The sequence below is a fragment of the Molossus molossus genome, unplaced genomic scaffold (genome assembly GCF_014108415.1).
Source record: "Molossus molossus isolate mMolMol1 unplaced genomic scaffold, mMolMol1.p scaffold_m16_p_1, whole genome shotgun sequence".
Lineage (NCBI taxonomy): Eukaryota > Metazoa > Chordata > Mammalia > Chiroptera > Molossidae > Molossus > Molossus molossus.
This window is the reverse complement of record NW_023425344.1, coordinates 18,636,192-18,661,017: the sequence shown is the minus strand read 5'-3', so window position 1 is coordinate 18,661,017 and position 24,826 is coordinate 18,636,192. Positions and strand designations below refer to the sequence as shown.

The following is a 24,826-nucleotide window of genomic DNA, read 5'->3' as shown; positions in this document are numbered from 1 at the left end:
TAATCTTAAGTTTGGATAAATAAAAACATCAGGGAGCCTACTAAACAACTATTTTGGTTATTTTGAGCTCAAATCATGTCAAGAACATAATTTAACTCCACATATAATTCCACCTATTTATGATTGCTTTCAACTGGTCTCTACCCATTTGTTCCCTAGTACATACCTTCGTAATAAATCTGTAATTATAAAAATATAATACTTTTGTGTACATGTGAAATGAAATATACATACATTTCTGATGTGTGCATCAACCTAAATATAAGTATATGCACATGCCCATATTACATTTTCACAAACTGAATTTTCCTACATAAACAACAAGACTTACAGCTTGCTTTACTTACTCACCTCTCTTGTAAGTCCATTAGACTTTGCTCTGCACTTTGTAGACTCTCTAAGTCTTTCATCATTTTTGCAACATGTTCTTTTGATGTTTTATTCTGTGTATAAGCAAACCAGCACCCTCCAACACCAATTACTATAGAAACTGTGAGTATAAAATCCTTCATCCAGTTATGAGGAGGGCCTATGAAGAGAATTAAAGATGGTTAAAGTAATCTTTGAGTATAACAGAATCTCAATACACAAAGACATCTTTTAAAAATTAGTATCTAAAAACAAAACAAGCCCTGGCCGGTTTGGCTCAGCGGTTAGAGCATCGACCTGCGGTCCAGAGAGACCCGGGTTTGGTTCCCGCTAAGGGCACGTACCTCGGTTGCAGTTTGTCCCCGGCCCTGGTCGATCGTGCGGGTGGCAGCCACTCGATGTGTTCTTCTCGCATCGATGTTTCTCTCTCTCCTTCTGTTCCTCTCTCTCCCTCCCACTCTACCTGAACAAAAAATGGAAAAATGTCCTCCGGTGAGGATTAAAAATAAATAAATAAAAACAAAACAAAAAGCCAGGATGTCCCTCCCATACAAAAGCTCTAGCTTTTAAAAAATCCTTTCTTCAAATAATCAATGTGCTTATTATAACTACCTGATATACTACACCTACAGAAGACAGAAATAAACCAACGTGGGCATACCATGCCTTTGCTGGTATAGGAAGTGGTAACAAAAGTCCCGGGACCCCTGAAAAATCAACAGCATCTCCCATCATGTACTAAAAGGGTCCTCTGGGTAAAGGAGTCATAAAGAATGTTATCTTCATCCTTTATGTCCAACATCTTTTTTTTTCTTAATATCTTTGTATTGATTTTTTAGAGAGAGAGGAAGGGAGAGAAAGATAGAAACATTGATGTGAGAGAGAAACATTGATTGGCTGCCTCCTGCACACCCCCTTATGGGGATTGAACCCACAACCCAGGCATGTGCCCTGACCAGGAATCGAACCAGGACCTCTCAGTCCATGGGACGATGCTCAGTCCATGGAGCCACACCGGCTGGGCATTTCCGACACCTTGTCGAGGCAGCAGTGCTAGCAGCTGCTCTTCCAGTTTCGCTCTGTCACCCAAGGACAAGAAGAAAGATGCTGGAAAGTCGGCCAACAAAGACAAAGACTCAGCGAACAAATCCTGGGGCAAGGCCAAAAAGAAGACATGGTCCAAAGGCAAAGCTCAGGACAAGCTCAATTATTTAGCCTCGTTCGACAAAGTAACATATGACAAATGCAGTAAGGAAGCTTATAAGCCTATATCCTCAGCTGTTGTCTCTGAGAGACTACGGAGCCCAGGTTCCCTGGCCAGGGCATCCCTTCAGGAGCTCCTCAGTAAAGGACTATTAAACGAGTCTCAAAGCACAGAGCTCCAGTAATTTACACCAGAAACAGCAAAGGTGGGGATGCCCCAATTGTTGAAGATGCATGAACAACAGGTCCCACCTGCTGCACATTTTGAAAAATAAATCTTCATTTAATTAAAATAAAAGAACGTCCTCATTACATTCCAACTCCTTTCCTTCTGTCAAGTTAGGCAGCTGTGATGCTTGATAAACACACTGGAATGCTAATCATTCACCAAAAAGCATCTTCTCCAAGTATATAGCCATGTAACTAATTAAGACTTATCAGTGATTCTCAACCAAAGGTGATATTTTCCCCAGCAAACATCTGACACTTATTTGGGGTCACAATGGGGAAGAGAGTGAAGGGGCCGGGCAGAGTTGTTACTGGTATCTAGTAGAGGGAGAGACCAGGGATGTTGTGAAATATCCCACAATGCACAAGATAATCATTTCCCCACTCACCCCCTTCTACAAAAAAATTACCTAGGAATTATCCAACCTAAAATGTCAATAATGCCAAGGTTATGAAACCATAAGTTAAATGACCATAATAATACTGTTTTAGATGGCTATTTGCCTGAGATATCTGGGTTACCAGAAAGAATGAATAGGATCTCATTCCTACCAAGCCAGGCAAGACAGCAACTCCCAGCATCGTTTCTAAGTAAGGAGTAACGAGCCAGGGCCTACCGTACTCAGTGATACAAAGCATAAAAATCACTAGTCAAATAACATCAAAGTTTATTAGGAACTATATTAGGATTGTCAATATACACTAATTGTCAGGGGGCTCTCTGGAGGGAGACACAATGATAATTAACACAATAAAATGTATTATTTGCTCCAAAGAGATATCTGGAAAAACTGTCTAAATGCCCGGGCCTCCAGCAGGAAGACACTTTGCATGTTTGGTGAGATGAAGAACTCTACAGAAATGATAAATTCCTATGTTTACAAGTCTAGGATATGTTTACATAGTGTGATAAATAACATCCTCTATTCAAGAGACCCTCAGGATTATGTGTTTCCAGAGTGCATACCCTCAACTAACTACAGTGAAAGAGACACACTACACAAGTTTAAAGTCTCAAAAGGATTCATTTCTATTTCTGCCTCAGACTGAGAGGTTTCAGCTCAGGCTCTAGTTCAATTATGAGCCCTGTTCACCAGAAATAACAATAAGTAGATGGGTAAATCCCAAACTACAATATGTACCACAAACTGGAAAAGATATCAGTGAAAATTCTTTAAAATGTATCTCTCTGTTCACTTGACAATGCTGGTTTTGTATAGCTCTAACATGAGGTTCTAACTATAGGGCATATTCACTCAAATAATAATTTTAAAAGAAACATTAAAAAGGTGTAAATTGTTTATTAAAACATTTATTTCAACATTCCCTGAGACTAGTTTGGTTCGTTTTCAAATAACAATATAATACTGCTTTGGCTTAGAAGATGGTTTATCCCCAGATTAATAAAATATAAATATTCCTGACCAAGTTGTATATAGAGACAAATTCTATAGTTTAATTCCTATTTTCACCAATCATTCACATGAAAAAATTAGAAAGAATCGCACAGAAGATAAGCCCCAGGAGATTCAGGAGAAAACTTAGACAAGGAAAAGGTTGGAAAGGGTATCATGTCGGTGGAATGCTCGGCATTTCAGTAGTGTTCTATTTCCTAGGGTTTGTAATTTCCACCAACAGCACATTTCCACCAACCTTCACATAGGGAAGCTCCAGCTGTTTCACCAGCTGCTCTTTTAGCCTGAGCCAAAAAAGAACCACCAGTAAAGTCATGGAATCCATCCAACCACTCTAGTAACCCTTTTTTAGCAGAGCACCCCCAAGTTAGTATCATAGAAACCTGAAAGTCTCCTAACTCCAAGAACAAAGGTAAAATAAATGTTTCCTAATTTGTAATTTGTGGAAGTAATTTTTCTTGTATTAATTTTGTTACTCATTTTGGCTTCAGAAAAATAAAACATAATTCCTCTAAAATGTGTACTCTTCAAATGCTTTTCCCCAAAGTTTTCTGAAATTTGAAATTAAATGAAATGAGCATAGTAAACTTTCCTTCTCGGAAACAGTAGTCCTGTCAAATTCAAGAAATATAGGCTTATTTTCTTTATGAATGTGACAGAGCAATTTCTTAACTGTTTCTCTTCAAAACAATCTAAAGAACAAGTCTCCACCTTGTGCTCCTGCCAGGATAATCTGTTGCTTTGTAAAGTTTCAGAATGGGCCTTTGGTTTTTTGTGTGTGTGTGTGGTATGTCCTCCTAGCGGAAACCGAACCTGGGACTCTCTGGTCTGCAGGCCGACGCTCCAACCGCTGAGCCAAACCAGCCAGGCTGGGTCTTTGTTTCTGATCTATAGCTAAAAAATTATTTTCTTGGTGATTAATGAATTCAAGTTAGGTTCTATTACTTCACACCATCAAGATGGTTAGATTGCACCCTTTTTTAAAGGGATTCTTCAGTGAACATCCTGCTATATTAAAACTGCTATAAAGATCCAAAGTTTTAAATTTAGGAATTTAATTCTAAATTATTAACTAACATAATTTTTACAACTTTTACATCAGTAACCAGCTTTGAAAATTTCATACACTATATTTCAATGACAAAAAGTATCACCCCCATAAATCTTTTAAGACAAAATTAAATTTCTTTTACATTTAACAGATGATTTTTTCTTAGTAGTCTACTACCTTCCTTACTTTTTCCTTGTTTAGATAACAAATAGATAGATGATCTAATTATTCTTTTGTATCATAATCTGTAAGAGCAAATACTAACGTGTTAGAGGTCCAAACAAAACCACATCCAGTGCCTTGAGCTGAAGTTTTTGTCTGTGACTCCGGTCGCTGATTTTCAACTGAGAGATCATAAATGAAGGTTCATGTACTGCTATCCTGTTCATTTAAAAAATACATACACATTAAATGAAAATATTTCTAGTATATAAATTTAAATATTTTGAGCTACATATTTAACACTTTACATATAAGTGATAATTACTGTAAGAGCTCATCCAAGTGTGATTTACTACTTTATTACATGTATCAAAAACATTTTCAGTGCAAGCTTAGCTGTACAAACACTCCTGAATGTTAATAACTTATTTACTAAATTGATATTTTTCTGAGGTTATTTTGTGCTGTAACTTAATATGATTATAAATTTTATCAATTCAAAATACTTCATAATCATTAATTTCTTGACATTTTGTCATTTCACAAAGAACAAGAAAATTATAAGTAATTTACTTAACATCAATAGCAGACTTTAAAAAATAGTTCTCAATTTAATCGTTGCTTTTCTTTAAAAGTATCTAAAAAGTCTATCTGATGTTTAAACTGTTTATAAAAATTAAAGTCCCCTGAAGTCATAAGTAGGAAGTAATAAATCATCATTAGTTGGGAAAGGAAACTGAGAATTGATGTAATAAGTACTGAACTATTTTATTAGCTATGAAAAAAGTACGTAGGGGGATAAAGGCACAGGTAAAGTAAAACCACTTTGATTTGGATTTCAAATCCAAATAGCTCAGTAGTCAACTAAGATTTTTTAACAACCAAATATGATGCTAAGAAAGATCCTATAATACAAATTCTAATAATAATCATCATCATATAATTGTTAATAACAATAACAATAAAAACAAGCGTGTACTATGTGCCGGGACCTATATCAAGGGCTTAATGAAAATTCAAAACAAACTATTTTATGTGTGTGTGTGTGTGTGTGTTTGTGTATAAATTTCCCATTTTATAGATAAGGAAACTAAGGTAGTGAAAGGTTGAGTAACTTGCTCAAGGTTACATAATTAGTAAGAGGTAAAGCAGAGATTCAAACCCAAAAATGTATGATTCCAACGAGTGTACCTGAACCACTACATTTTATTTGGAAGTTATCAGAACCTCTGAGTATGAAGTTACAGGAACTCCTAAGAGGCTTCTATAAAATTTTATGAGTAAAGAACTTTCCTTTTACAAAAAAAAAGTTTTCCTTCATCTTATCCACAAGTATCTTATGTGTATGCTCCTGTTACTCCTTTACTATGACACTTATCAAAGTCCTTGAAGGCAAAAACTATCTTAGCTCTGTACCTCCAAACCTAGAATGGTGCTTGGCAAAAGTAGATGCTTGATAAATGTCTGTATAATACATGAATGAATGCATGAATTAATTCATAGCAATACTATCAATGGACTAAATTTAAGAGAGAGAATGAGATGTAGTAAAAAGGAAACTATAGAACAGGATTTTATGCAAAGTTGAATATGAGCCCAGAGGTGGAAGTGATTCTACCTGAGTGGGTGAGGATGTCAGGAAAGTTCACACAGGTCTGAAAGGAATGAGGAGGCATGTATCAGGTGAAGAGAGCCTTAGTATGAGCTCTGGTAATAAGAATTACAGAGTATAGAAAATACAGTAAAAGGCTTAGGATAACCATTATAACTAACATAATTTTGGCTACCTATTTCAGAGGTAACAATATTTTAATGTCACAGAAAGGAAATAATAGTAGATTGTTTTAGGCATGTGTACATCTGGAATGTGGAATATATTTTCTTATACCTTCTTATATATAGCTCTTTTATCTACAATTACTATAAAAAAGGCTCTGTAGAGTTTACACTTTTTTTTTTTTTTTTTTTTTTTTTTTAGGTTAATTGGTATTACCCCTTTAAATTAACTTATCTAAGTGCATTAACACATAAGGGGCATGATGGAAGGTATTCTGGTTTCCCTCTCTCCTCCCTCAAAAAGACCACAATGGGATGACATGAAAACTTCTACATACATAACTTTTCTTCTGGAGAAACATGTTCACTATTTTTAAAAATTGATCTTAAGTGTGTATTATCTCAATAATTCTACCAGAATTTGAGATATCCCTGATATCCTTTATTTAATCAAAAGAAACAAGTGGCTATAACAGTTACTGCCAAAACACAGAGCAGACTATTTTATTTCATGTTGTTTTTATATAAAGAAACTTCCCAAAAGACAACATAAGAAAAATACCACGGGTTCCTCATAACCGGGGTAACATATATAACTCGGAAAACCCTAATCCCATTTTAATGCTCTACTATCCTGTTGGTTTTAATTTAGGAACTTGACTTATTTAAAAGCAAAAACTATATCTTCTTTAATGTTTGTCTTCTTTCCAGCATCTAGTTGCACCATGAACATAAAGATACTCAATATGCACTTGTTGAGCTTACTCTTATCTCCATAATTTCATCACTATAGTCATGCACACAGTAAAATCAGAAATCTTGATGTTGATATTCAGAATACATTTAAAAGGAACTATGAAAACTTTTAATCTAAAATACAAACTTCTAATCAACAAAGCCACTTATTTTAAAAGAGTATATAAGCAAAAGGATAAGAAATACTATGTGCATATTTCATCACGTATATAATAATTAGATAGTAAAAAGAGATTAGTCTTTATTTGGTAAAAGAAACAATCCAAGGAGGAATGAAACGTAAGCAATCATGGAAGGGTCAAATTCTGGTAGAATTATTGTGAATTTTAAATTTTAAATCTTAAAGATTATTAAGTTTACTAATGGAGACTTAGAAAATATAATTCAGAAAACTACTTAACAATTCCATACATAGAAAGGATATATTAGAACCCTAAATTCTGGTATCTGATTTATCTGTGTTCAAATGCTGCCTTGGGAAAAATATTTCTCTCTGCCTTGGTTTTTTAAATCTGTAAAATGGGGATAATAATACATAGTTCGTGTTAACCATGAAATTTAAATGAGATAATATAGAGAACCTCCATGCCACATACATTTAAAAAATGTATTATTTATATTTTGTTTATTACACTTCATTTTTTAAGGTTTAATTTATAATCACTAATACTAAGTGGTTATTGTTGTTATTAAAAGAATGCCAATTAAGAAGGATTTGTAAATTAATCCATTCAAATAGATCTTCATAAAAAGGGATCTGTATCAAATGATAAAGTTTTTTAAAAAATATTTACCAGGTGCTCAGAGGTTGGCCTTTTGATGTTATCTAAAAAAAAATATATTGCCTGGCTGGTGTGGTTCAGTGGATTGAGCATCATCCCATGGACTAAGAGGTCCTGGTTCCATTCCCAGTCAGGGCACATGCCTGAGCTGTAGGCTCAAATCCCAGTAGGGGGCGTGCAGGAGGCAGCTAATAGATGTTTCTCTCTCACATGGATGTTTCTATCTCTCTCTCCCTTCCTCTCTCTGAAAAAAAAAATCACTAAAAATATACTTTAAAAAATAATAAAAATAAAAAAAAGGTATAGCTGGCCCACCTTTTCATTCTCAAAATTACTTTTCTTGGTTGTAAAGTTTTTAAAGGGTTTTATTGTTTAGACAAAAAGACTGATAAAACTTGCCTTAAAAAATTAAAGAAAGGCTATATATATATAGTATAGTCTTTGCGCTCTTAGCCACAGAAGTAACTTGTAGCTTTGGCAATGAAAAGTAATATGTAGCATACAGTTCTCCAGAAGTGGAAAAAATACATTTGGATAATGAAGACTCACCTAGGAAGTGTTGTTCCTTTGACATTATTGTCTCTAAAATTCTTTTCATACTGGGGTAGTTCAACAAATTCTATCAACCACTGAAGTGTGTCCTCAAGGGTCCAGTTATGAACTATAAGAGATTAAAGGGGAAAACTGTCAAAATTTATATAAATTATATCTATCTATTTATATATACATATATATACACACACGTACATATATATATGTATACACACACACATAAACACACACATATATAATTACTATCACTTCAGAGGAAATAAAGATGTTAGACTGAATAATTCAATTCCATCAACACTAAGTACTAAAATGGTATTTAGCATTCTATGAGAGCTAAAAACAGTGAAGACATACCTCCTACCCTTGAGGGCTTACAATCTAGAACACAGAAAACACATAAAAGAGACAAAATATTAGCATGGTTAATTCTAAATTAAGTTATCTATGCAAGGTTTGTACAGGATAAAACAATCCATTATTTCCCTGAATGCAGAAAAATTACCAGATATATATTTATTCATCATTCCTTCCACATAATACAATAAACCTTCTGAGAATTGGGTTCTATTCTAAGCACTGGGAATATGGTAATAAACAAGATTAATAAAGTCCTTTCCCTTATGGAACATAAATTATTTTGGGAGTGGGGAGGGGCAATTTATAAAAGAAAGAAGAAAGGAGGGGGAAGATTTCAGATACTGATCAACTACCAAGGAAGGGAAGATGTCAGGATAAACCTCTCTGAAGAGCTGTTATCTAAACTGAGACCTAAAAATTACAAGGAGCCGACATTGTGATGATCTGAGTGAAAAATATCTCAAACAGAAGGGAAAGCTAATGTTAAGGCCTTAAGATAGGAATGAACTAGCTGTGGTTGAGAGATGGAAAGAAAGCAGTTAAGAGAGTCTAGATCATAGAGGATTTTCAAAAGTTCTAGACATTTTTCCAATTTCAGTAAGAAGATGATAAGGGTAAAATAATCTGTTTTTAAAATATCAGTCCTCAAAATGGGGAGAATGGATTTTAGGAGACAAGACTAAAAATAAGAGAAATAAGGAGACCATTCCTTATATATCTGTCCAAGAAAAATAGGTTATTGCTTTGGTCCTTGGACTGTGGTGCTAGTAGAGAATATGGTGATGTGATCAGATTCAAGACATATCCTGGGACAATGCTGCTTTGTGCTAATAAAATGGATGGGGGTTGATAGCTAGAGGAAAGCCAAAAAACAAGTACAGGGTGGTGCCATTAACTGAGATAGAAAAGAATGGTGGAAACAGACTGGAGAGGCGAGTAGCAGCAGGTGGCAGAGATCAAAGTTCTGTTTTTAGACATGTTATGTTTAAAGTACGTATTAGATACTTAAGTCTAAACAAACAGTAGCAGTCAGATATACAAGTCTGAAGCTTAGGGAAGAGTGAGGTTAGGAATGGAGATATAAATTGAGAGTCATCAGCATACAGATGAGACTGAATGAGAACTCCTAGAAGAATGATAGCTATTCACGGATTCTAAGAGACTGACCCTAAATCATGAAGAAAATGATAGTCAACATCTCTTCTCCTGAACAATGATTTTGAATAAAGCTTCCTTTATGCACTTTTTCCTGTAGCCTTAAAAAATAAAGACGACGACGATGAAGAACTTATGAGGCACTAATATGATTATCTCCATTCTGGAGATGAGAAACTAAGAAGTTAGTAGGAACATAATAGTAGCGAGACTAAATTTGAACCCAGGCCGACTGACTGCAGGATCTGACTCTAAGCTACTCTGAGAGCAATAATATTAATTAACAGTAGAGATATAAACAGGCAGTTAAACATGGGAAGCAACTCAGACATTTGTTTGAAGAATATGAAGAACAATGATAGTTTATCCAAAGGAAAGGATGCAAATATGCATGGAAAATGAAGAGCTCCATATTATCTGCATTTAATTGGAAGATTATGGAAAACAAAGTGTTTACATACCACAGAAAAAGTCACAGGAAAGTGAAGAAAACAAGTGAGCAGTAAAAGCAGATCTAGGAATCCATCTGTGTAACGTTTTTCATTATTTAGGAAAAAAATTTAAATAAATCACTAATAAAAATTAACAAAAAATGCATTTAAAAATTACATATGGTAGTAATTTTATACTGTGACAAAGCTTTGAATATTTTTTTTCTTTTTATGTTCTCTCCTTCATGTGTTCCTGCCATATCTTGGACATGTGCCTGAGGCTACTATATCAGTTTAGTCAAATAACTTAGAATATCAGCCAAAGATTCAGGCCCTGAGTACCTTCCACCAAATTTAATACATTCAAAGTAGCCTTCTTACGCTTAACATTTCTTCCTGTTCAAAATGAACTGCATCAAGAATTGCTGTTTTGATTGCCAAAAATTCAACAGTGCAGCTGCACCTCACACACCCACACAAAAACCTCAGCCAAGAAAATGGGATATGATTCTCTCTGTCATTTCTAGGCTGTTCAATTAATCAACAGCAAAAATCCCTAACCTAAACACACCAGGACATCAAAATTCCCTCAGTTACAAAGAGCCAGGATAGAAAGACAGAAAAATCAAATAAAAAAATAATAGTTAAAAGTGCCCAAATCTAGCATTACTCTGCCTAGTAAACTGAATATTATAGTGGTTCTAAGTAAAATTTTTTTTTTTTTTTTTTACAATAAACCTTTAAAAAAAACAAATTTCTAATATAGAGCACAGAGTTTACTTCTGGGGGAGGTTCAGTCCTTGTGCTGCTTGGTTTCTTTGGTGATGCCTAGTAAATACCTTCACTTCTCTTTTCATGCCCAGGACTCACATTCTGTCTTAGCCTTTTCTGCTCCAAATATACTAGTTGTCTTTCAATTCTTAGGACACATCAATCTATGTTCTTCCTCAGGGCCTTAGCACATGCTGTTTCATTAGTATGGGACCCTTTTCTTCATCCCTGTGACTCATAGTCACCTATTAATTTATTGTCTTCATATCTTAAAAAAAAGTTTTTTTCTTTATTGATTTTAGAGAGGAAAGGAGAGGGAGAGCTAGAAACATCAAGTGGCCGCCTCTTGCATGCCCCCCACTGGAAACTGGAACCACAACCTGGGCATGTGCCAGGACCAGGAATCGAACCGGTGACTTGTTGGTGAGTGGGTCGATGTTCAACCACTGAGGCACACCAGCCAGGCATACTGTCTTCATATCTTAATTAAAACTTTCAGGAGAGCCTTCCCAAACATTGCTATATGATCATAAATCACTCTGTGCTTTTCATGTACATGTAACTAATAATATTCACTTGTATGATTATTACTTCAACATCTGTTTAATCCACTAAAGCATGAGCCTCTCGTTTACCATTCTATTCCTAGCACTTGATACACAGACACTGTTCCACAAATTATTTACTGGATCCCCTTGAATAAATGAAGTAGAACATGTATAAGTGACGCATATTATGAAAATCTATTTTCACATTTTAGTGAAGAGACCCTAATATACAGAAATAAAAATGTGTCTATGCCCTGGCCGGTTTGGCTCAGCGGTTAGAGCGTCCGCCTGCGGTCCGGAGAGACCCGGGTTCGGTTCCCGCTAGGGGCATGTGCCTCGGTTGCAGTTTGTCCCCGGCCCTGGTTGGTCGTGCGGGTGGCAGTCACTCGATGTGTCCCTTTCACATCGATGTTTCCCTCTCTCTCTCTCTTCCTCTCTCTCCCTCCCACTCTATCTGTACAAAAAATGGAAAAGTGTCCTCGGGTGAGGATAAAAAAAAAAAAAAAAAGAAATAAAAATGTGTCTATATAAGCAATTCTTGACAGCAAAGGAGTTACTCATTTAGGAATTACCCAGTTATACCTGCCTCTCATTGCCCTTTCACATGTGCTGTTGCTAAACAGCACTTCCATCAGAGGGTAGAGAAAGATACGGTATTCTTTTACAAAACATATTTTTCTATCTGCAAAGCTACAGAAATGTCAATTTCCACTCTTTTAACATATTGTTTCTGCAATAAATTATACCAATGCTATACGTTGGTGTCTCTGAGTGATTTGGGGCAATTTATTCCAAGACCAACAGAAAGAACTCTGGAAAGACACCTGAGTCTAGTTCCAGCTGTGCCTATGACTCACTGTGACATCATAGCCAGGTTATTTAACTATGACTCAGTTTCTTAACACACATAATAATGAAAATTCTTTAAAATTCATTCAGATTGTTTGTATGATTCCATTATAACAAACAAGAGTTGGCATTTAAAATATTGCCAAAACAGAAACAAAGGAAAAAATGAACACACGAGATTACATCAAACTCAAAAGCTTCTTCACAGCAAAAGAAACAGTCATCAAAATGGAAAGGCAACCCACTGTATGGGAGAACATCATTGCCAATGATATATCAGATAAGGGGTTAATTTCCAAAATATAGAGAGTACTCATACAACTCAACAAAAGGAAGACAAATAACCCAATTAAAAAATGGGCAGAGGAGCTGAATAGACACCTCTCCAAACAGGACATACAAATGGCCAAGAGACATATGAAGAAATGCTCAACATCACTAATCATCACAGACATGCAAATTAAAACAACAAGGAGGTATCACCTCACACCTCTCAGAATGGCTGACATCAACAAATCATCAAACAACAAGTGCTGACAAGGGTGTGGAGAAAAGAGGATTCTAGTACACTGCTGGTGGGAATGCAGACTGGTGCAGCCACTATGGAAAACATTATGGTGTTACCTCAAAAAATTAAAAATTGAACTTCCATTTGACCCAGTGATCCCGCTTCTAGGAATATACCCTAAGAAGCCTGAAACACCAATCAGGAAGAATATATGTACCCCCATGTTCATAGCAGCACTATTTACAATAGCTAAGATCTGGAAATAGCCCAAGTGTCCATCAGTAGACGAATGGATAAAAAAGCAGTGGTACATATACACAATGGAGTACTATGCAGCTGTAAGAAAGAAAGATCTCTTATCCTTTGAGACGACATGGAGAGACCTGGAAAGTATTATCCTAAGTGAAACAAGCCAAGCAGAAAAAGACAAATGATCTCACTTATATACGGAATATAATGAACATAACAGTAAGAGGAATACGGTAGAGCCAGAAACATGGAAGTAGGGTACAGACTGACAACCCTCAGAAGAGGGGGAGGTGCGGGTGGGAAGAGATAAACCACAGAACTTATATGCATGTATGCATAACCAATGGACATGGACAACAAAGCCGGGGACAGGGTGGGGGGGATGGGGAGGAGGGTTTCAATGGGGTAAAAAAGGAGAAACATCAGTAACAAAAATAAAATTAAAAAAAAAATTCAAATAAATAAATAAATAAAATATTGCCAAGCTGCTCAGCTGCTATTGCTCAGTGGTTGAGCGTTGACCCATGCACCAAGAGGTCACCGGTTCGATTCCCAATCAAGGCACATGCCCAGGTTGTGGGCACAATCCCCAGTGAGGGACATGTAGGAGGTGGCCAATCAATGTTCTCTCTCATCAATGTTTCTGTCTCTCTCCCTCTCCCTTCCTCTCTCTCTAAAATTAGTAAAGAAAAAAAATTTCTTTTTAATAAAATAAAATATTGCTAAGCTGTTACTCTAGAACAGTAGGTTATAGACTACTGAGAGGGGAAAAGTAACTCTAAGAACTCTCAGGACATCAGTAAAAACTGCTGCTAACATTTATAAAGTGTTTATTAAACAACAGGATATTTGTAAACATTATTTCAAATAATGCAACCCTTTGAAGTACTTTTATCATCATATTGATCCTAAAGCTTATGAAGGTGTAATCATTAATTAGCTACAACTGATTAGTAAATGACCCAACCAGATTTCACACCAAGTCTGTTTGTAGAGTTGTTAACCACTGTGCACTATAAGTAGCCAGTTTATGTTCCAGTCATACTTGCAGACATAAATTTCGGCTTCCTGAATGTACCATATTTCTTCATGCCACTCCTTCAACAGGGAATGCTCTTCCCTTTTTACCAGGCTTGTTCTTCCTTAGACTTTAAGATTCAGACCAGGAACTCCTTCCTTCACAAAGTTTTCCCTATCCACCCATTTCCAGATTGTAGTTTTTCTTCTTTGTGTTCCCTGATCACCTATACATATATCTACCATAGGATTTTACATAATCTAATGTAATTGTCCACACCTGTCTAACCTCCTGGAAGAAGAGTTCCTAGAGGGCACAAATGTGTTCTTCTACCAAACAGTGATTATTAACACCATAATGCCACATTCATTTGATATAGGATTTTATATTTTTATTACATACTTTCACATATATTTTCATTTAATCCCCCACCAACCACATTTGAGAGGTAGTTGTTACTTCTACAGTCTATACATGATCACACTTATCTAGCAACTGGGACAGCTAGAATTTAAACTCTAATCTTCTGATTCCAAGTTCACTGCCAATACAGGTGGCTCTTGTTTTGGAACAATAACTCACTATTTAATTCCATAACTTGAAACACATTTTCTCCTAGAAACAAATCTTTCAGACATATAGTACTAATAATCATACAAGAGTCAAACATTCCATATGAGCAATCCATAATAGGTAACTGCATCAATGGATTCAGGATCCCACTAGACACGTCAAGTCCACACCATGGCCTGCTGAAGGCCTGGAGGTGGTAACACAATAGCTCAATGGAGCTATGCCAGTTCCTCATCATGGGGGTGACTCCTATTACTTAAAGAAGGGGCTCTAACAGACTGAAGGGCAAGATTTCAAACAGCCAGGGGATTCAGAGCTAGGGTAGGGCTCAGGGTCAAAGGAGTTGGTGGTGGGCAGGAGAGAGTGGGAACAGGATGGTGAACAGAACCAAATCTCCAGGAGATGAAGGAGTGAGAGGATATAGGATGTTTGGGTGGGGGAACACATTTATGGATTTTCACAGGAACAGTGGCAAGATGAGGCATGTCCTTTTCATTATCTTCTCCCTTGTTGCTGTCAATGGGGCTATTTCTACCAATAGCAAATGATGTTCCTGATTCTGCACCAAAACTGTTTCCCTCTGTTCTCCTTCCTACATGCTACTGCCAGTACCACTACCATATAATTATTTTGTATGTTTAAAAACGATTAAAAAATGATACCTTGGCCTAAGGGGAGAATGCTTTTAGACAGCAGTAGGATCCGAAGAAATGGGGAAAATGAAGAGATAGTTAAGGACCAGAAATAGCCAGCAACAGTGAGATATGGAAACTAGCATTCCCATGAGCACTCAGCTGAAGCAGCCTTCTAAAAAACACACGATTCATACACAGGTTATGACTCATGTGACATGAGTCATACACAGGTAAACTAGGTTATAAGTAGAAGAAAGTTATCTCTCCCTCCCATTAATTTCTATAGTACTTATTACTTCTACCAAATGGCATATCATATGTGCTGCCTTATTTTGTAACTACCTGCTTCATTATATCTTAATGTTTCTACTATATTATATATTGTAAACTTCCATAACAGGCACAATGCAGCCCAGCATAGAGTTGCCACTCAAGTATTAGCTGAATGTATAACTGACTTTTTTCTTCCACACAGATAAAAAGCTGTTTTGTTTTGTTTTGTATTTAATTGTCTATTTGCTTTCCCATAGTTGTGTGAAAGACAAACAATAGTGCTTTCATGATATCTCATTTCAAAGCAGAACTGGAAAACCCTTGACTCCCAAACAGGACTACTGGGACCTATACAACATATGGAAGTTGGAAGGTGCCAGTTTATAGCTGTGTTTGACAGTAGGTTAAGATAAGAATTTGTGGGTGCTTCCAGTCCATCCCTGCATTAAGCAAAAGTTGATATACACAAATCAGTGTACAAGATAAACGTCAAAAGATAAAGATATTCATATTTACTTGTTCCTTTCATCCATAAAAGGCAATCTTATAAAACCAATGTACCCAGTGCACTTAGCCATATACCTGTATTAAGTTACAGGCCTAAAAATACAAAACAGCTTAGTGAAGTACGACCATATAAGTTTTCATCTGTTATATTTAATATAAGTACATGCTGTCCTAAAAACCTTCAAAGATGATTTGTGAAATCATTTCCATACTGTGGGAAAAAACATAATTTCTAATTATAAAGTATTAGTGTGCATGAAGAAATATGTTAACAGAGCAGTAGCTAATATTTTGTGAGTACCTGACAATTTCCAGTAACTGTGTAAAATGCTTTTCATGAATTATCTCATAAAATTCTTTCAACAACCCTATGAAGGAGGTTTTAGAATAGTAGTATAATCTTGGTTTACAGATCAGAAAGCTCAGGCTCAGAGAGCTTTCTGATTAATTTGTCTGAATTCATACACCAAGTAGTGGAGACAGGATTTAAAAATGACGTTGACTTCAAAGCCCCAACTCGACCATTAAGCTCTTCCTCCTGTCCTTCCCCAGTATGCTGAGAAAATTTCCAAATACAGCCAAACTCACCATCAGCCATGTCAGACCTTGGATATAATAGATATACCACTACACTTATTCAGCATTTCATTTATTTCTTAATAGGTAGCCTATTGGTTTTAAAAAATTGCTATAATCCTAAATCTATGATAAAAAACAACAACCATTTGTGATGTTCTTACTGTTAAGAAAGCCACTGGCATAACTAATATAGTTTAGAGAAATCAACTTCTGATATCATAATACAGTACTGTACAGTTAAATACAGTCGAGTTAAATACACACTACTGAAATATGGGTGCACAACAGTATGCACCACTTTTCTAAATCCAATTTCAACTGACAATTTCAAGTCATGTAAAAGCATCAGAAGTTCTCTCTACAGTGACAGACATACTTATCACAGAGAAATGATAAACGTAAGCTAAGGTTCAATATAGCAGGACTTTGAAAAAAAGCAACTTTCACTAAATGTAATGTAAACATAAAAACTACTTTTTAAAATATAAAAGAGGAAAAAGTTGAAAGCCTTCCACATGTCATCTTAGCTCAGTTTATAGACGTGTGGTGCCACGTCTGAGTGAGACCTGCCCGATCAGCTGCTCAGCACAGTCAAGACAGGCGTATCTTCAGAACTGCCAGAATGCGAGTGCCTCGTTTGCACGCTTGGTCAGTGGAGCATGTCTCTGCAACATGGACTGAATTCCTTCAACATGCTATATTTGGACACCTAAAAGCCACAGTCTGAATCCGGGAAGCCCAGACATCAGTAGTTGTACCAAAGGGAAATACACACTTTCTTTCATGAGCTCCTTACCTTTTACCATGCAAGAATTACATGAAATGTTTAAGCAGACCGGGCAAATGTTGGTAAATGTCTGAACATTCAGAACTTAAAAATTATCAGGGTATTCTCCCAACACTGGTACAATGGTCACTAAGGGAAGGCATTACTACTTTTTCTGTTGTAAACTGAAATTTCATTATCATTAAACAGAGTGTACTATCAACACCTAGTTTCATAAAGATGGTGAGAGATAACGACATATCTTAAAAAAGGAAATTGGAGAAACAATGAGTCTCAAAACTATACGACTGTTCTAAAGATTAACTAACAAAACGTATTTGGAAATGACTCAGAAATGGTAAAAAGCGCTCTACAAATGTAAATTTATAATCATAATAAAATAAATATAGAATCAGACATTTTTGTAATTAAGGAAATCTAAGGAATACTCTTTCTTTATAAATGATTCAACAAAACCAGTGGACTCAATGGCCATAGGAAAACTGGATTAAACATTTAGTTTTCCTAACTATCTCGTTACGCTGTCATTGAAGATATCCCCTTATGCACAGAGTAGCTGAATCTCTGGTATTCATTTTTCATTTTATATTTGTCCGTCAGCTGTTTTCTTCTTTAAAATAAACAAAACACTGAACTGAGGATAAAAAGAACATTTCACATCAAATAAAGGTAAGTTTTTTAAGGGCACATAATACTTATTATTCATTTCTATATTCCCTACATGTTATACAAGCAAAAAATATAGCAGGCACTAAACAAATATGAAATGGCACCTACATCTTAGGAACTCAATTAACACTTATTCGATGAGGGAATGGATGACGAAATGATTCTATTAACCAAGGCTACTAGAAAAATGCCACCTTTATTCACCCTTTTTAGTGTCATTTCTAGATAAATAAAATTTTTTCAAAAGTACGAATAAGCTTCACAAAATGGAAAGAATGCTGTTTTTCAAAGAATATGTTTAACAAAAATTCTACTTCTAAATTATATCTTTACAAATGTTTAATTTTCTGCTTTTAAATTATAAAAATTGCTCATTTTTTCTCCTCTTGGAATTTGAAAGTTTCTTCAAAAGATCTTCTGTACAAGTAACTTGGGGGTCATTCATTTAGCAGATGCTTACTGAGTGCGTGGTAATTACTACCAGGCAGTGAGCGAAATAAACGTGAAACATCAGAGTCAAAGAATCATTGCCAGACTAGCAGAAAGCTCAAGGTAAAAAATAAATAAATAAATAAAAGTATTGACTTCAAAGAGAGTTCAACAAAAAATGAACACAAAGCCCAGTTACTAAATATTTTCTAAAGGGTATGAAAGGCCAGTTAAAAATTGAGCTTTCACACCTTGCTGTCACAGAATCTCCAGGTAAGAAGAGACATTACATTTCAAACTTGTTAATACTAGTTTTATCAAGGTAATTTTACTCTGAAAATTTCTGTTTGATCTGCAACTTTTTCTAGTGCAATTCATGTTTAAAATCTAACAGTTCACAAATACTATTAGCTGCATTTACTTGGTATATAGCACTTTCAACTTAGGCTTCACTTCCTATATATAGGAGAGCTTTAACTAATCATTATTAATGCCAAAAAGGCTTTCAGGAAAACTTCACTTGTTTTGTGAGTACTGAGACAATGGCTAAAACAGTAAAATATTAAATAGCCTCCCTATTCACAGAGGACTTCTGACAATAACTAGAGTTATATGAGGAAGGAAAAATGTAAATAATGTGCTTCAGCAATAAAAATTATTTCATAAAAATTGATGCAATAAAAATTATTTCATAAAAATTGACTCACTAACACAATGACACTACATAGTGTTCACTCAGACTTTCCAAAGTTTTTTCCAATTTTCATATTCATTTCAAAACCTTTCAATTGCCCAACAACTGCCAGAATCCACATAATGGTGACCCTGAGGTGGTGACTCTCTGAAGGCAGAGGTCCATACAAGGCGATCTCCTGAATAAAGTTACAGCACAATACGGTCAGGAGACTGAGCAAATAAGAAAATATATTGAAGATAACAGAGCTAGGTTTTTCAGTCAGTGAAAGGAGTTAGAAATAGAGAAAGAGATTAAACTGGAATTAACCCAGGAGTGTTGGTATCACTGTGAACTCGTAACTTTTAATATAGAGAGAGAAATAAATATAGGAGTCTGTGTTTCTTAACTCTGTCCACTAAGAGCCTGAGACAAAAACACCTCAGTAGCAATGAGCACACCTAGTACACAAATACTGGTTTCTAAGTACCATCTCAACTAAAAGTAACCAGGAATCCTTGGAGAAATGGTTGTTTCCAAGGCTGGGGCTGAGAAATGACAAAATGAGTCTGGAATATCCTTTTGTGCTAGAAAGTTAAAGAAGAGCTAAAAAAAAAAAAAAAAAAAAAAAAAAGGATGGAGACATACATATAAAAGAATACAGAAGCTAGCTTGAAAGACTTCTCGCCAGCCAAATTTGGGATAATTTAAGCCTCAAAATAATAACAAGTTATAAACCACTAAATAAAGTAGGAAAATAGAAATCCAGGAGCCCACAATGATGTAAATAAATGCAGAAGATCAATCTTTAGAACAATGATAAGATTTGAGATGCACTATTTCACCAATTTCCATTTTCAAGATATGTCTGTTATTCTCCCGCCCCTTATCTTAACAGGACAAGGTGTTGATAATACACTCTGTTTAAATCTCTTCTTTACAGTAGAATGCAAATTAACAGAGGATGATGGAATTTGAAAAACTGCAATCTGGAAACCATTACAGTAATAATTCAAGCAAGAAATATCAATGGACGTTAAAACTAGTGGGTAAAATGATATGAGGAAATATGAGTTTACAAAGTCTCCAAGTTTCTCTACACACACACAAAATTATTAATTACAAAGATGGAGTTAAAGTATCCTTATAGATACAGAAATGTAGCAGATAGTATTTTGTAATCAAGTGATCAAAGGTAACACCACCAGTAATAGGACAAATTGACACCATGTGCTGTTCAAAAGAATGTAATGAAAAGAATAATTTCTGCACCAGTCCAACCCAAAATGCATGACCTGGATCTAATCACATGAAAACATCAAACAAATTCTAATTTAGTTACAACCTACAAAATGATGCTTTTGGAAATTAGTGACCAAAGACATGTCAGTCTCAGAAATACTAAGAAATTGTTCTGGATTAAAAAAGACTATAGAGCCAGACAACTGGGTACAGTGCATACTCCTGGATCCTTTGGCTATAAAGGTCATTATTAGGGTAAATGGCAAAATTGGAATGAGGGTCTCTGGACAAAGTATGTATAAGAGTAATTTGTTCTGGTCTTACAACTTTTCACTAAATTTCAAATTAAAAAATTAAAATTAAAAAAAAACCTTGTAATTCTTTCTAATTGTATAGGTAAATAGTTATAATAATTACTAACATCTCTATTGTTTTGTAGCTTGTGGTTTTCTTCATAAAGGTAAAGTAATCTTTCAACAGTAGAAAAAAAATAGCAAACAATAGGCCCTTTCTAGCTATCAAGTATTGTTCGAAATTCTATGTTCATTAACACATTTAGTTCTTACTACAATGCTCTAAGGTGGGTACTATTATTAGCTACATTTTATAGACGGGGAGTTAAGGACAGAGAGATAAAGGTTCTTGCTCAGGGTCACAAATCTAGTTAAGAGTTATGTAGAGACTTGAATTCAGACAGTCAAGCTCCACTCTTGTCTAAAAGACAAGAGGCCTCAGCAATTATGAAGTCTCAGAACCCATGAGAAGTTTACTTGCTCAATACTCACATAGTACAAGGCTGAAAAAAATGTAATATTAAATTCACAATGTTGGAAAGCTTCTAGTATGGATTTAGGATCTAGTAAAGAACTGATAAACTACTATACAAGTATTTATGATACCTTTTGAAAACAAGACTTTAAAAGAAACCCAATTATTCTCTTGACTTTGGCTGCATTCAGGAATAATCTAAAATTTTAGTAGTCTTTTTTAGAAATGTGGTGAGTATACTGTTTCAAAATACTAAAATATTTTAACTTTATTGTTTCTCTACTTGTATGGGCTGGAGTTGAAATAATCTATTTCATATTTGTTTCGGTTTCTAATTGTCTATTTGGTAATTTCAAATTATATTCCTCTGTATTTCTTTGTTCTCTTACAAGTGACTTATTCCCCAGATCCAAAAGTGCGTTCCTGTTTCAACGTTTTTTTTTGTTTTTCAGGCCCCATTGTGCCAATGAGAAAAAAAGTAATTCTGCTTACTTTGGTAAAACAGTGTTGGAGGCAAACCAACAAGTTATTACCAAATAATTAAATTCAGAGTTCTTAAATTATAAATTTCCACTTCTTATGCATGTTTTCCATGCAAACAAAATACTTTATTTTCTAGTAATGATTATTTATTTTAATGGAAGTGTTGAAAAACTAAATACAATAAAAGTGATCTATAAGTCCTGCCCAACCAATTTACTTTCAATACAAACAAATTCTTATATTCTAGAAGACACATACTATAGCCATTTGTAGTCTATACATGCCTTCATTCTACTCAAATGCTATCACATATTGTACCATTTTGGTATTTCAGAAAATTCTGGTCCTTGTTTCCTATTAATGTAAAGAAAAATGAAGACTTTGATAACAACATCAAATTAATTTTTGAAAATATACTATCCAAAATTTTCATTAAAAATATAGAAAATATGCCTAGCCATGAAGCTCAGGGGTTGAGCATCAACCTATGCACCAGGAGGTCCCCAGCTGGATTCCTGGTAAGGGCACATGCCCAGATTTCAGGCTCAATCCCCAGTAGGAGGAGAGCAAGAGGCAGCCAATCAATGTTTCTCTCATCATCCATGTCTCTCTCTCTCTCCCTCTCCCTTCCTCTCTGAAATCACTAAAAACATAAAATATACATATATTTTATTATATATATATGTATATATATACATATTATATATACACACACACATTCATATATATATATATATATATATATAGAGAGAGAGAGAGAGAGAGAGAGAGAGAATACAGCACTGTAAACTATAAAACTACCATTTCTTAAGGTAGCCTAGGTCATATAAAAGCATTGCTTTTCCTAGAATTGGTAATAGCAAGATATTACCTATATCTTTTTTTTTTTTTTTTATCCTCACCCAAGGATATTTTTCCATTTTTTGTACAGATAGAGTGGGAGGGAGAGAGAGGAAGGGAGAGAGAGTGAGAAACATCGACGTGAAGGAACACATCGAGTGGCTGCCACCCGCACGACCAACCAGGGCCGGGGACAAACTGCAACCGAAGTACGTGCCCTTAGCGGAAACCGAACCCGGGTCTCTCCGGACCGCAGGCCGACGCTCTAACCGCTGAGCCAAACTGGCCAGGGCGATATTACCTATATCTTATAATTCAATAAAACTTGTAATTTCATAAAGGCACATCCTACTAAACAATTTTCTGAATTCCTTTATAAATGTTATACTTATTGGTTCTCTAATTTATATTTGTTCTTTTTCTCTATTGAGAGGGCCTCACTTGGCAAAAATTTATGAGTAACTCAAATGACAAGAATTCCAGGACAGTATGAAGACACAGCACTGCAGAAACCTTCCCCATTCTCAAACATACAGTAAAGTATAACAGTACTTGGGAGGAGTCTTTGGTATTCTTACAAATTACTTAAGTGTGATGAATACTATTTGCCTTTAGTGGGTATTCAGGTCATGTGTTAACAGTCATCTAGTCCCTGAATTTACATGTATTTGGTGGACATCTCATTCACAAGATTTCCAAACTAACAGAGAATGAATAATACCTAGTTTCTGCTACTTAAAATTCAATTTTCTGCTCCTCTAATGATGCTTTTAAAAATACCTATGTTCCTCTTACACAGGTAGATGTCTGATGATCCTAAGTGAATGCAGTCAGGGTTTCACCTTGTCAAAGTAAAAGTGTCATGCACAGTGAAAATCTGTAACAGCCAGGGAGATTTTGGAAAGAGGAGAGGTGGAACAAAATTTACTGATATAGTTTCCAGTGTTGAGAGTTACATTAGCTTATTTCATTAAAATACCAAAATGGGACTTAATAAGACATCTATATTTAGAAAGTGATATATTTAATTATCATAGAATTCAGAGTGGGACCAAAAGAAGTCCATGAGAAAATCTATTTATAGTCCAGAAGTTTTTGACTGCCACTGTCAAGTGTCAAGAACATAACATATTTTTTCTGAAGGAGTAGCTATATTTTATACCATGTAACCCAGGCTGCCAGACCCCACAAACCCACCCCTGGATCCAAAATAGCCTTTGAAGCTTTTCTTCTAGCTACTCTTCTCATAGTCTAGTTTCTCTTGCTCATCAAGTTGTTATGGCTGTTTGTTTGCTATGTACCCTCTTCTTCCTCTGTCTTCTAAGATAAGGCTCATGATCACCAGTGAGAGGAGGCCAGGGGAGGAAGTAATCATAGGTCACAGTGATAGGTCTACGTATGGCCACATAACCTTAGCCAGTTACTTCCTGAATTTTTCTAACTACAGCAGGCAGGAAAGACTCCTTATTTCTCTTTGGTCATGATCTTGGGAAAACACAAGCCTAAAACTTAAAGCAGCCACAGTGCTAGTCTCTAGGAAATGCAGTAAAAAAATAAATAAATAAAAATGCAGAAAGAAAGAGAGAAAGAGAAACAGATAACCAGATAAGATACAGCCTCTTGAATTCAGATAGTTACATTTTCTCAACTGGGTCATTCCATTAATATATAAACACATTATCAAATCTTCCATCTTTTAGAAAATAAAATCTTCTTTCACATCAAATCTTTCTTTAGGTATCATAGTTCCATTTCTCCTCTCTCTTTTGAAAGTCAACAATATTTACTATCTTCACTTCCTCTTTAGTCCACCTCGATCAGACTCTCACTTCCACCACTACAGTGCAACGGCGTTTGCCAACAACCTTAACTTGTACTTTGCCCATCCAATTGGGAGGTCTCTGTCGTCAACTCATTTAAATTTCTTGAGCTGTTGACACTGACTGTACCCTCTTTCTTAAAATAGGTCCTACATAAGCTTTCAGGACACTACATATCTAACTGGTTCCACTCATATCTAACTTCTTCTTCCTTCTTTTCTGGCTCCTCCTCTGCTTCACCTCTCAGCACTAAGTCCTTCACCTTTTTGCATCATGATCTCAGTATTTCTCAACCTTTTTTCATTATTGAGTCCCCAGCCCCCGACCCCCGCAAGTGAGCCTATTCAGACCTTTTCTTTTAACCTTAT

General features: G+C 35.4%; 1 protein-coding gene and 1 pseudogene across 2 annotated transcripts in view; one reads left to right on the top strand and one right to left on the bottom strand.

The window, feature by feature from the left end:
* Positions 1 to 24,826, bottom strand: part of STIM2 (stromal interaction molecule 2) — a 164,576-nt gene that overhangs the window by 21,987 nt on the left and 117,763 nt on the right. For both annotated transcript variants that reach the window (XM_036258178.1, XM_036258176.1), the window contains exons 4-6: positions 8,292 to 8,403; positions 4,532 to 4,647; positions 352 to 529 (exon numbers count right to left, since the gene is read on the bottom strand). In XM_036258178.1, the coding sequence (XP_036114071.1) occupies positions 352 to 529; positions 4,532 to 4,647; positions 8,292 to 8,403 (406 nt within the window). The remainder of the gene's footprint in view (positions 1 to 351; positions 530 to 4,531; positions 4,648 to 8,291; positions 8,404 to 24,826) is intronic.
* LOC118636198 lies at positions 548 to 1,810 on the top strand (annotated as a pseudogene).